Source organism: Microtus oregoni, unplaced genomic scaffold (assembly GCF_018167655.1).
Source record: "Microtus oregoni isolate MIOR12 unplaced genomic scaffold, Mior012 000018F_ref0000195, whole genome shotgun sequence".
Classification (NCBI taxonomy): Eukaryota; Metazoa; Chordata; class Mammalia; order Rodentia; family Cricetidae; genus Microtus; species Microtus oregoni.
In genome coordinates, this window is record NW_024543077.1 from 16,192,398 (window position 1) to 16,204,987 (window position 12,590).

Consider the following 12,590-nt stretch of genomic DNA (forward strand, 5'->3'; position numbering starts at 1 on the left):
AGTAAAAGTCTGCCTCAAACACCTCAGGAGAAAATAGTTCCAGAATCGCCATTGAGCACACCCTAATAACTCTCAACTATAAAATCAGGGAAGAGCCTTGGGTGGAAGAGATGGTCAAGGAGACAGTGAAAGCAGACAAGCCCATTTCCCCACATTGGTCCTGCCATCTTAGAGTCCCCATCTAAGACATCTTAACTTACCCAGAAGAGCAAGTGAATTAGCAGTGTCTTCAGTATAAGTTATTTCATCTGATACTTTCTTTTTCAAAAATGGCAAGCTTCAATAAGAACAAAGATGTCAGAATTACTAGTCAGTGGATTGACGCATTACTTACAAAGGGGGGTATTCATTTTCTAAAGAATAAAGCGATACTGTCTCCTGGCCGATTGTATTCTTTAGTGTGGAGCAGGGACAACAATCAGAAAGAAAACTGTATTTCTAACTAACCAGAGAGAAAAACAAAACAAAACAAAAAAACACTTCCATAAGAATGAAGAGAGGCAAGCCGGGTGGTGGTGGCACACACCTTTAATCCCAGCACTCGGGAGGCAGAGGCAGGTGGATCTCTAGCAAGAGCTAGTTCCCGGACAGGCTCCAAAGCTACAGATAAACCCTGTCTCAAAAAACAAAAACAAAAACAAAGAAAGAATGAAGAGAGGCACAAGCCAATAAAGTAATCATTCATCCCTGTTGATAAAACACTTATTTATCATCTTTCTGAGGGCAAAGTCATAGCAAATTATAGTTATAATCACAGTTAGGAAGATTCAACTAAAACTTAAACATGTTTAATGTCTTTCCCTGAAGTTTGTAAAGCAGGAAGCACCAGATTAATGGGCTGTTTCTTCCTGAAGGTCAGGGCCCCTCCATATGAACTGGATTGGAAGTATTTACAAAAGAACAGAATGCTTCGGGGAACAACAAGGAATCCAACTTCAAAAATATTGATTCTATGAGACTTTCAATTCACAGTTACAATAATCAAAGTTATCTGAAAATACTTATTTATAAATCACAGAAGATCAAGTTTATGAATTGTGGGTCATTATTCTAAAATTCAAGGGACAGATGAAAGTTAATTCTTAAAATATAAACTGTTTGAATCTCCTGTGCTATTTGAAGTATAACATATTTATATAAATGACTCCTAGCTCATGTCTTCCAAAAGCATTTACCCAGTAGTTGGAAAGAGGCATTGAGAATTATTATATGTAGATTTAGACTACACAAGTTAATTTGAATTTAAAAGTATATCAAGGCAAGCTACAAAGAGACAATTCTGTAATTTCTATGGGGATTCATTCCTTTAGAATTAAATTAGGAAAAAAATAACATTATTTGTTATCTAATCGACTGACGGACAGCTAAAGATCTCAAACCTAAAGCTCTAAATATCTTGTCCCATCTTCTCATTTTCTGCCAAAGGAGATTCCTATAGGATAAATAGTCGAGGTGTGGGAAGTCCAACTCAAAAGCCAAACAGAAAATAAGACGTGCTCCTGGTACAATGAACAAGCATATTAGAGACCAAAGAGAAAAAACTTGATGTATTTTCAATTTTTTAATCTCCAAACTTTTCTTGAGAAGACAACCAAGTGAGGACTGGGTGTAGCGAAATGATGAGTATAGGTGGAAACTTGAAACATAAAAAATTAGTGACGTGAGTAACCCCAAAGGGAGGGGAAGGGAAGAGCGAGGTGAGCAGAGCTGCAGCATGGCATGCTGAGACACCGCACAGACCAAGGAGCAGCTCTGTGCAGCAGCGACCCTGGAGGCCACGCTGTGAACCCAGTCTTTAGGTCCTGCAAGCACCCACAGTGAAAGGGCTGTCCACAAAACAGTCAGAGGCCAGCATGACAGCACTAGAAGAAACTTCTTTCCTTATTTATTCGATCTCTTTTTAAAAGGCCAAGTGTAAGCATTTGGGAAATCATTTTTCATTATTTTAGTATAATACAGAAATTGCTCCAGAATTTTTTATTTGGCTTCTGCTAAATTTAAGACTTGGAATGTCCCTGTATATATACATAGTCCTACTAATAATATCACTTTTCTATTTAAAATATTAAATTGGTAGATAGATTTAGAAGACAAAATCACCAAAATGACTCATTTCCAACTAAGAAGTTTCTTCTACTAACAGTTCAGGGACAGAAAATGGCCATTGAAGCAGCGTCTAGAGCAGCCACTGTGTGGCAGCAAAGAAGCATTCTCTATGTATCTGTGCTTCTTCCAGCGCTGCTGCAGGAACTGCAGTAGAGGAGGGTAGGGCAGGGTAATTTCATAACTCTTACCTTTAGTTTATATTTTTCTCCCTCATTCAAAATTACAAGATCAAATGAAACCTGACACAGAACTAAGTATATTTGTGAGAGTCAAATTTCTCAAAGAAAGAGAAAAAAGAAAATCAAACTAAGTAACGATAAATTTATTTAAAGATCCTCTCAAAAAACTACAATCCTTTAGTCTCACCTGCTTACTAATCACGCAGGAGTGACAACTTTAAGTATTTTACACTTCAATATAATCTCTTCTGGAGCAATCTGAGACTGCAAGATTTGAAATAATAACTGTCCAAATCCTGCCACCAACTTGTTTAAGTTTTGTTTTTTAGTTCTGTATTACACACATGCATGCATGCATGCATGCACGCACACGCACACATACATACACAAATTTTTTTTCTCCAGACAGTGTTTCTCTGTGTAGTGCTGGCTGTTCTGGAAATCACTCTGTAGAACAGACTGTTCTGGAACTCACAGAGATCTGCCTGCCTCTGCTTCCTGTGTGCTAGGATTAAAGGTGTGCACCACCACTGCCCAGCTAAATTCTATATTATTGATACACTCTTTATCCGATACCTTTGCAATAAAAAACAAAGCATAATATAGTATATAGCAGTACAAAGTAAAGTTAAACAACTTACCCGCACAGTTTTATAAGGTCAGATGCAGGTTCTACAAAACAGGGCTGCTTTTGAATTTTTTCTGCACACAGACCCAGGATTTTAAACACCTGTGCCAGATCCCTTAGAGGCTTCAATGTTTTGTTAAGAAATAAAATCATCATAGATTTGTAAACAAGTCTATAGGCCTTTCCTCCAGAGAGCTTATAAAATTCTATCTTGTTAAATGTGGTAAGCATTATTTTAATTATTACTTTCAAGTCTAAAGCGAAAAGTTTGTAACTATATTTTAGCAACATTATTTTTGTCTTAGTAACCTTTATTTCAACTCAAAACACAAACAGATACAGCTCAAATCTTATTTTAATGTAGTACTTTATTTTGTTCAGGGGTGTGTGTGTATTTATATTTGTAGGTTTTCACTGGGATGTTTGTGTCAGACATCCACCTCACAATATACCTTCCCTAACACAGGCTGCCTACTGCTAGCAAAAGCAATTCCACGCCACCCTTCCTTCCTTCCTTCCTTCCTTCCTTCCTTCCTTCCTTTTCTTTTTCAAGACAGGGCTTCTCTGTAGCTTTGGAGCTTGTCCTAGAACTCGCTCTTTAGACCTGACTGGCCTCGAACTCACAGAGATCCGCCTGCCTCTGCCTCCCAAATGCTGGGATTAAAGGTGTGCACCACCACTGCCCTCCCAGATGCATTTTTCTAATTAGCATTAAATTGGTTGGGATTTTATTTTATTTAAAACTCACATAAAAGCCAAATGTACCTCTTCTAGATCTTCAGATAAAAACATATTCTATTTTGCATGTTTAAAAAAGCATGATTACTACAAAACTAAATCTCCTTGACTTTGCTTGATATCTGAGAGATCATGGTGGTTATGACTTCAGGATCTGGGTTGCATCCTATTTTCTCTAGCTTTGCCGTGAGCTGCTTAGGCAGGGGTGGGAACACCTCTGTTAACTTCTGTTATGTAGCAATCACCTCTGAATTGAAACATTCACTCCTGTAGGAAGAAGCGGCTCCTATGCCTTAGAAATTAAAAAAAAAATCTTACAAGCTGGAATTTATGAGGGGCGGTAAACACAGGCTGCAAGGACGCAGCGTTGTGAATTCTCACTGTCATTAGTGATAGGTGTGCTTTGAGTCATCCGTGGTCCTGCAAGTAACCCCAATAAAGTCACTAAATTAGGCTTGGGCGGAACTGTTTATTTGGTTTGTCATCAGTGCTTTTTCTGAGTTAAATAGGTCTGTTCATGTCTCCCCAGGAAAAGTCAAACAGGAACAGACAGAAGCAAAGATAAGTTGGGACAGAGAGATTGTATGGTTCCAGAAACGTGTGATGAGACACGCCCCTGTGGCTCATCAGTTTGAAGGCAATGTCCGCGGAGGACCGCCCCAATATGGTACCTTCCTCCGTGTGGTAAGGGGTGGTGTGCTCCTGTGGTAGTGTGGCTGCATGCTCCCTGAGATGTGTGCTAGGACGTGCAGCCAAGTCTGAGCTGTCTCCGATGGAACACCTTAGGGTGGTGGGGTGGGAATCCAAATTTGGTCATCATCTTTATGCGGTATAGGAGTGATGTCTCCTTGATGAATGGGATCCCCTGCATGAGTAAGTAGACACTCTGACAACATTCACGGACTAGACACTGCATGGCAGTCCACCACAGTCCATGGACTAGACACTGCACGGCAGTCCACCACAGTCCACGGACTAGACACTGCACGGCAGTCCACCACAGTCCACGGACTAGACACTGCACGGCAGTCCACCACAGTCCACGGACTAGACACTGCACGGCAGTCCACCACAGTCCACGGACTAGACACTGCACGGCAGTCCACCACAGTCCACGGACTAGACACTGCACGGCAGTCCACCACAGTCCACGGACTAGACACTGCATGGCAGTCCACAACAGTCCACGGACTAGACACTGCACGGCAGTCCACCACAGTCCACGGACTAGACACTGCATGGCAGTCCACCAAGAGTAGCACAGGTGATGTAGCACAGGTGACAAGAGGGGCCAGCAAGTTGTGCTGATCTTGGCATGACCACTGCTATATGTAATGGCATATTCAAATGAGGCAGACAGAGAAAGTGCTTGTTTAAAGAGGAGTTAGAATGGGAAGGGACATGAAACTATCGCCCTCCATGTTAGCCTCCAATTTGGTGGATAATTTCTACAGCACTCCTGCCAAGCAGCTAGAAATGATCGAATTCAACCAAGAGCCATAAGCCATGATGGAAGGGACAGAGCATAAGTCAGAGCGGTACTAGAAAGCCTTTCCTGAGGTCCAGAAACTTAGGACTCATGGGAAGAATCCAACAGTGATGAGGACAGGAACAAAGTAGAAGTGATGGAAGACACCCCTCAGGTCTGATAGTTAAGAGAAATGAAGGGGAAACCCCAGATCCAAGATGCAGGGGTGGGGGTGGGGCTTACCAATGGACAAGGAAGGACATGGTGGATCTGACCTTTCATAGAGAAGAAGGGAGAATCCAGGATTTAACATGTCTTAAGAATGGGCAGTGAGGAAGTGGACATGGTTGACATGATAGAAGACATCCCTCAAATCTTACCTTTAGCAGAGAAGGAAAATCCCATCACTCAACATATAGACAGAAGCACTAATCATGGCCCAGAAGGAAGAATACGATAACCGCGTGCTCCTCAGCACCCTCACTGCTTGAACTGGGACTCTCTTCAATGAGTAGCGGCAGAGCCTGTCACTGGTTCACAAGGCTATGGGACACGGCAGTGGACAGATTGTTCAGCCTGAGCACCCTGGCTGTGGAGAAGCTCAGTAATGGGACTTCCCTCTTAGAAAGAAAAGCAGCAGGATCTGAGGCAAGGCGAGGAAAACCAGTTCCTGATGGCTGACTAATGTCCCACTATTAGGGACACTTGGTTATTGCTGGCTCAAGTTCCCACGAATACCAGGAACTGGAAGATAATAAAGAGACAGACACTACTGAAGGAACTGAGTTCACACTCAGTGGTGTTACTCAGTGATTAGTTCACCTGGCCAGGTAGACATGTGCTTGATCACTAATGTTTCGAAAAGGTTGATTTAGGAGGGACGTCATGTGACTTTCCTGAGCCCTATGGTGAATATAATCTTATTGATTACATACTCTTATAGAGATTATAAGATTCTGGTGAATCTGACCTATATCATCACACTAATGGGTCTGGCATCCAACTCAAGTATGTAAAGTGAAAAACAAAACGAAACCTAGCAGAGAGGAAAGAAGGGCAAAGCAGACAAAGGGTAAAGGGTAAAGGGTAAAAGGTAAAGGGTAAAGGTGTGCCAAGTGTTCCCGGGTTTCTGTAAATCAAATGTGGGGAGACTTGTGTCCAGCCAGAGTTCCTATGGAAAAATTGACAGAAGCTAAATTCTATGCTAGTAAACTTCCAGAAGGCTTGAAAATCTGAAAGAAGTTCACAGAAGGTATAATTGATAAAACAAGATGCAAGAGACCAAGCTTGTCCTGGCGTCAGGAAAGCTCAGGAGACGTTCCCACAGTCCTCACGCAGCTCCCCCTCTTCATCTCAGGACAGCACCCCTTCACCCTGGAGAAAAGACTGCTCAAGACTGGTGCACAGCCATGCGGGCAGAATTTGTCTGGTAAAGGGTATCATCAACCAAATCAGTCTATTACTATTTTAGAGTTCCCGATAATATTTAAAAATAACTATTATTTATAATTAAAACTTGGATACTTCTCTGTTAGGAGACAATGTATATATAAATGCCATTGTTTCACGAATGTCCTCATTAAATGTTCCATGTTGTGGATGAAAAAATTCTACACTGGTGGGAAAAGAAGTCTAAGCTTGTTCGAGGAGGCAGAGAATTATGCCTCCAGATTAAACGGCGTGCCCTTCTCTCCTGCAAAGAACAGTGTGCTGGGAGTGAAAGTCGTTTGCTACCCTGAGCCCGGACCTACACCCAGGGCTGGCCTGAGGAAGAGGCATATCAGCAGCTGCAGCCACAGTTTCAGCCTGGAGCCTGCAGACCTGGGGAACCTGCTTGAGCAGCAGGAGCAGTGGACCTGAACACATCCTGATCCTCCGTGACTTCACATGGGAGGCCTCTTAGGAATGGATGGGGGGAAGGTCAGGGGAGTGGGAGGAGGGGGAACTGGGATTGGTATGTAAAATTAAAAAAAGTTCAAAAAATAAATATACATATATGGTAGATTTTAAGTCTAAAAATTTTACATATCAGAACACACACACATAGTTTTTTGAGACAGGGTCTGTGGATCCACTTGGCCTAGAAGTTACTAGTTAGCACAAGTGATTTCCAATTTACAGTAACCGTCAGTTTCCTAAATGCCAGGGTTACAGTCATGAGGCATCAAACTCAGCAATGTTCTCTCTCTCTCTCTCTCTCTCTCTCTCTCTTTCTCTCTCTTTTTTTTTTTTTTTTACTTTTTTGGTGTTTTCAAAACAGAGTCTCACTATGTAACCCAGATTGTTCTGGAATTCACTATGTAGACCAGGTTGACCTTGAAGTAATAAATCTACCTGCCTCTGTCTTCCAAGTGCTGGGATTAAAGCACTTGGCCACTACACCCAGCAATACTCTTAATCTTTAGCCCATGTTATGGATTTAATATTGGTGTCCCTCAAAGTTATATAGTGTGGTGGTCTGAATGAGCAATGTTCCCCATAGACTCACGTATTCCAACACCTGATCCTGAGCTATTGGCATTGTCTACAAAGGTTATGGATGGGAGCCTTCCTTGGAGAACTGCGGGTGGGCTTTGGGGGCTGACAGCCTCACCCCACTTCCAGTCCTTGCACTGTGCTTTCTGCATGTGACTGAAGATGTGCTATCACAGTGGCCTTCTCTGGCCTCCTATTGCCGTGCCTCCCCCTCCACTGTGAACTCACCCTCCACAACTGAAAGCCAAAATAAACCATTTTTCCGGAAATCTCTTTGAGTCATGGTTATCACAACATGCAATGTTGATGCAAAAACACAGCTCTCACTTCAGCAGGGATAAGAGACAAATCTGGAGCAAATCTGAGTGAACATGGCCTGGGAAGACAGATGCAGTGTCAAATTCTATGTTCCAGTGTGGAAGCAGTTTATAGTAACAGAACAATGAACACTTTCCAAATGCGTGAGTAGAAGCATTAAGTAGGTGCTGCAGCAAAGCAGGGCAGTATTGTCTCTAGGGGCAGGCAGCATATGCGGACACCCAGCCTTTCAGTCGGGGGAAGCCGCAGCTTTCTAATACCTTCCAGAAGGTTTTTGTCTGTTATTCACAGGATGCTAGGTCCACACAGAGATGGGAAGGAATGGCTATTTAGGGAGCTAAAGAGAACCCAACATAAACTGCAATTAGACTCTGGACCTATAATGTTCCAACCGCTTCAGGGCCACTGAAGGTCTAATCCATCAGTCTTGCAGATTTGAAGGTGTACTTTCTTTCCTGGAACTTTTGTTCAGAGTTCCCTGTTTGCCAGTATCACATTTCGTCCATGTGGAAACCATGCCTCATACCATTTATTAAATATTATAATATGTCCCTCATAGCTAGGAAGACCCATTCCTCAGATCTGATGTAGACAGGGCTGGGTAGCAGGCAGAACAATAGTTTTCAGGAGAGAAGAACAGGTGGTAAATCCATAAATGAAGAAACTCCTGGGTTGTATGAGAACTATCAGCCATTATGATCTGATTCTCTTCCCCTTTTCACTTTTGTGCAGCTACAGCTGATGTAACATTTGCATGGAACATAGAATTTGAATTAAAATAATCAAAACCAGTTTTGAGTGAATGTGAAAGATGAAGGAAACATGCAGAGAGAGAGGGGAGAGAGAGAGAGAGGAGAGAGAGAGAGAGAGAGAGAGAGAGAGAGAGAGAGGGAGGTAGGTCATTCCCCAAAGCCGTAAGATTGTTGAATGAAAATCTAATGATGGGGTAAGCTACTTTCCTGTGAGTTACTGGCCAAGGAGTCTTCCCAAAGCAGCCCAAACCATAAAGGCCATTGCCACTGCTACTGGTTGCATGCCAGAATTATACCGTAGGTCCCTACATAGTATTGATACCACATGCTTTGGTCACAGGACATGAAGAAATTGAACTGCAACTGGACTGGAAACTTTCTCCCTGCTCGCTGGGTTTATAGTGCCATAGGCATTAGCAGGCTGTAGAAGGAGAACAGTTGTCAATGGCCCTCCCTAGCTATACACACTGCAACTACACAGTACCAACATTTTGTGAAAAATGTACCCACTAATGCAACCAGGGCACAACTGTTCCAGATGCAGTCAGTGTCTGTTCATCTTGAAGGCCTACTCCATAAAAGATCCACATCTGGAACTGAGAGCCAAATGGAAAGCCCATGACTGGAGAGGTCATGGTCTCAGTGGGGATGCAGCTACCACTGCCTTGCTGCACAGATGGAATCTGCTTGGTAAGCACCTTCTAAACACTTCTGTTGATACCTGTAGACTGCTTCTACAGCCAGCCTCGGCCTCTCATAAAACAACTTCCCAGATGAGTGCTGCTCAGGCATCTTGCTCAATGCTCAGTCCCAGACGGAGAAAACCAATCCAAGGTCTACATCAGCCCCTCCAAGACTCAAGGGAAATGCTGAAGGGAAGGCAGAAAGAACGGAAGAGCTGGATGAAGGGGTGCAGGGTTGTGTAGAAATTTCCTTCTAATTGAAGCATTCCCTCCTGAAAAAAGGACTGAAGGTCCTAAGGCTTAGGAAGCAAACAAAACTCACAAGGTTTAGGAAGTGGAAACTTACAAGAGTCCTAAAGTCCCTCTCTTCAGGGTTGTAGAGACCCACAGCTGCTGGGAAAGGGGACTCTGGAACTGGCACACTGCCAATGGGCAATGCAGGAAGCTTGAGTGTGCAGCGTTTCTGAGTCATCGCTCAAGCGGGGTGGGTGCTGCAGCTGCCACTGAGTCACCCATACTCCCGTTAAGCAATGGCGTGTGTATACTTCCGCAACTAGCCACAACTGACTCACTGGCTCACCAAGCTAGACTAGGTAGAATTGTTTCTCTGGTCTGTTATCAGTGATAGCTAGGTGAATAGATATTTGCTCCCATCTCCCCAGGAAGTCTCATAACAACTTCCTAGGGAAGTGGTATTTCCCTAATTTAACTCCAGACAGTCTTACAACATCTAAAGCCAGCCTAGTAAAGGTGTTCAGAAACAGAGCCACTTGCAACCAGCTGTCTAATCGTAAGGAAAAACAATGGTGGAGGTTTCGAAATACTGAGGTGTCAAATTAACCACGGAGAAATCACTTGCTAGTATGCTTTCTTGGCTACCAATAGGTAGTACTTAATACACAAAAGCTCTCAGATTGCTCCTACAGATCCTCATAAAACAAGGCTACTATAAAGAAAACATTTAGAGAAACTTCTACAATGTTTTGACCTGGAACAAGTTGTTCTTAGATGGACATCTTCTTTAGACCAAATCAGACAACTGTCAGCAAGAGTCAGTCCAATTCTACCCACAGCCGAATTTGATCTGGAGCCCTGTTACAGTCTATGGCAGATGAAAAAGTGAAAGTTGACTTTGGTTACTGTTTTGAAACAGGTTGTCATTTAGCCCAGGCTGGACTCACACTCACTATGTACGGAGCCAGGCTCTGAATTCTTGATTCTACCTCCTAAGGCTGAGGTTATATGGATGCGTCACCACGCCAGGCTTGAGAGTAGACATTTTAAAGTATGTATAACAATCTAATGTAACTGGGAAACTTTTTTATGCTTTGCAAATCATATATATATATATATATATATATTAAAATCAAATAGCCACCAGCCTAAAATTGGTTATTGCACACAGATAGATAGGTCTGAGGCTTGAGTACTGGCTCCTGTCTGTTGTCGTAAGGGATTATCCCATCTGATCTTCTAATAGCTTACTTTATAAAGGGAAGAGATATAAGATGGTAGTCAAGGTGAAACTTGCTCTGTATATTGGCAGAAATAAGGCTGACTTGGCCCTCCTAATTCTATTGATGGCCTCTGAATCTACAGAAATTGACATTATCTACAGATAATAAAGCAGAGAATAATGGCTTCTCAATGATGTCCATGTCTTAGTCTCAGAAACCTTTGAAGAGGCTACCTTAAATGGCAAAGCGACTTACAAATGGAAATTGTCCTAGTCAGTTTGTGTCAACTTGACTGGACACAGACAGTGTTGTCTGGGAAGAAGGAGCGCCAACTGAGAAACTGCCTCCATAAGCAAGCCTGCAGGCAAGCCTGTGTGGCATTTTCTCCATTAATGATACCTGGGAAGGTCCAGTCCATGGAAGGCAATGCCACCTCTAAGGCTGTGGTCCTGAACTGGAAAAGAAAGGCAGCTGAGCAAGTCACAGGGAGCAAGCCAGTAGGCAGTGTTCCTTCAAGATCTCAGCTTCAGCTCTGCCTTGAGTTCCTGCTCAACTTCCTTCCACGGTGAACTATAAACTATAATTTGAAATAAGCCTTGAGTTCCTGCTCAACTTCCTTCCACGGTGAACTATAAACTATAATTTGAAATAAGCCTTGAGTTCCTGCTCAACTTCCTTCCACGGTGAACTATAAACTGTAATCTGAAATAAGCCCACTGATCCCCAGGGGGTTTTATTGGTCATGGCATTTCATAGCAAAACAAAAAGTAAATGAAGACAGGAGTATTCTACTAGAACACCCAGATGGGTTCAGTGTAATCATTAGGACCCTTATAAGGGGAAATGGGAGTGAGGACTGTCAGAGACAGGAGGAGGCGACGCTAGAACAAAGCAGAGGTGAGAGTAACACCACTGGGAGGCGCCAGCTCACGAGCAGGTGGGAAAGTCAAGGAAATGGCCCCTCACCTCCCTCCTGAATCTTTGGTGTACCAGTCCCTGCTGGGACCATGACATTAGCCAAGTGAGCTTCTGGTCTCTAAAACGATCAGATAAGAAACTTACCTGACCTGGTCTGTGACACCTTGTTAATGTGGCAAGAGGAAGGAACCCAGCACATTTTCTAGTGTTTCTAGAAGAATGAAAGGAACATGCACACACATATCTATAAAGGATACAAATCCATACTGATAACACTGTACCACTTTCATGACACTATTAAGTTGTTTTTCTTCTAAGTCATCCTAAAACAAATAAATGGTCTGTTAGTTCTTTTGTGCCATTTAATAGGTTAAGATTTTTAAAAGTTTATTGTATATAAACACATTGAAATTACTAAGTAATTCTTACATAAAAAGCAAATGTATATATGGATACAATATCACATAAAGAAAAGAGAACAAGACATGCTAACTATAAGAGGATAGGAAGAACTGAATTCAGTAATGAACATGAATTATCAAAGAAGAAATAAAGCACATTGTTTTTCTAGTTATCTGTAACAGAGTTTTTATTTTGGTGATGGAAAATGCAAAAAATATACTAACAAGGAAAACAAAGTTTCACGTGAAGCCTCACAGCTTCTGTCCTGACCATACAGAAGCTCATTGGATGATACAGACTTTCAATATAGTTAATATGCCTCGACACAGTAATATGTTTCCAAAACTCATGCGTCAACTAATAACAAGCCCCTGATATGTGCCTCTCTTTCACCTCACACTTACAGTACTTGTGTGTATGTATCTCTCTCTGTGTGTGTGTGTGTGTGTGTGTGTGTGTGTGTGTG

General features: G+C 42.4%; 1 protein-coding gene across 4 annotated transcripts in view; it reads right to left on the bottom strand.

The window, feature by feature from the left end:
* LOC121459086 (cilia- and flagella-associated protein 69) overlaps positions 1-12,590 on the bottom strand; it is an 87,441-nt gene that overhangs the window by 63,913 nt on the left and 10,938 nt on the right. For 2 of the 4 annotated variants that reach the window (XM_041668595.1, XM_041668594.1), the window contains exons 3-5: positions 11,980-12,045; positions 2,927-3,036; positions 201-277 (exon numbers count right to left, since the gene is read on the bottom strand). In XM_041668595.1, the coding sequence (XP_041524529.1) occupies positions 201-277; positions 2,927-3,036; positions 11,980-12,045 (253 nt within the window). Of the gene's footprint in view, positions 1-200; positions 278-2,926; positions 3,037-11,866; positions 11,934-11,979; positions 12,046-12,590 lie in introns of all 4 variants that reach the window. The other 2 variants (XM_041668597.1, XM_041668596.1) reach the window with 2 other exon arrangements.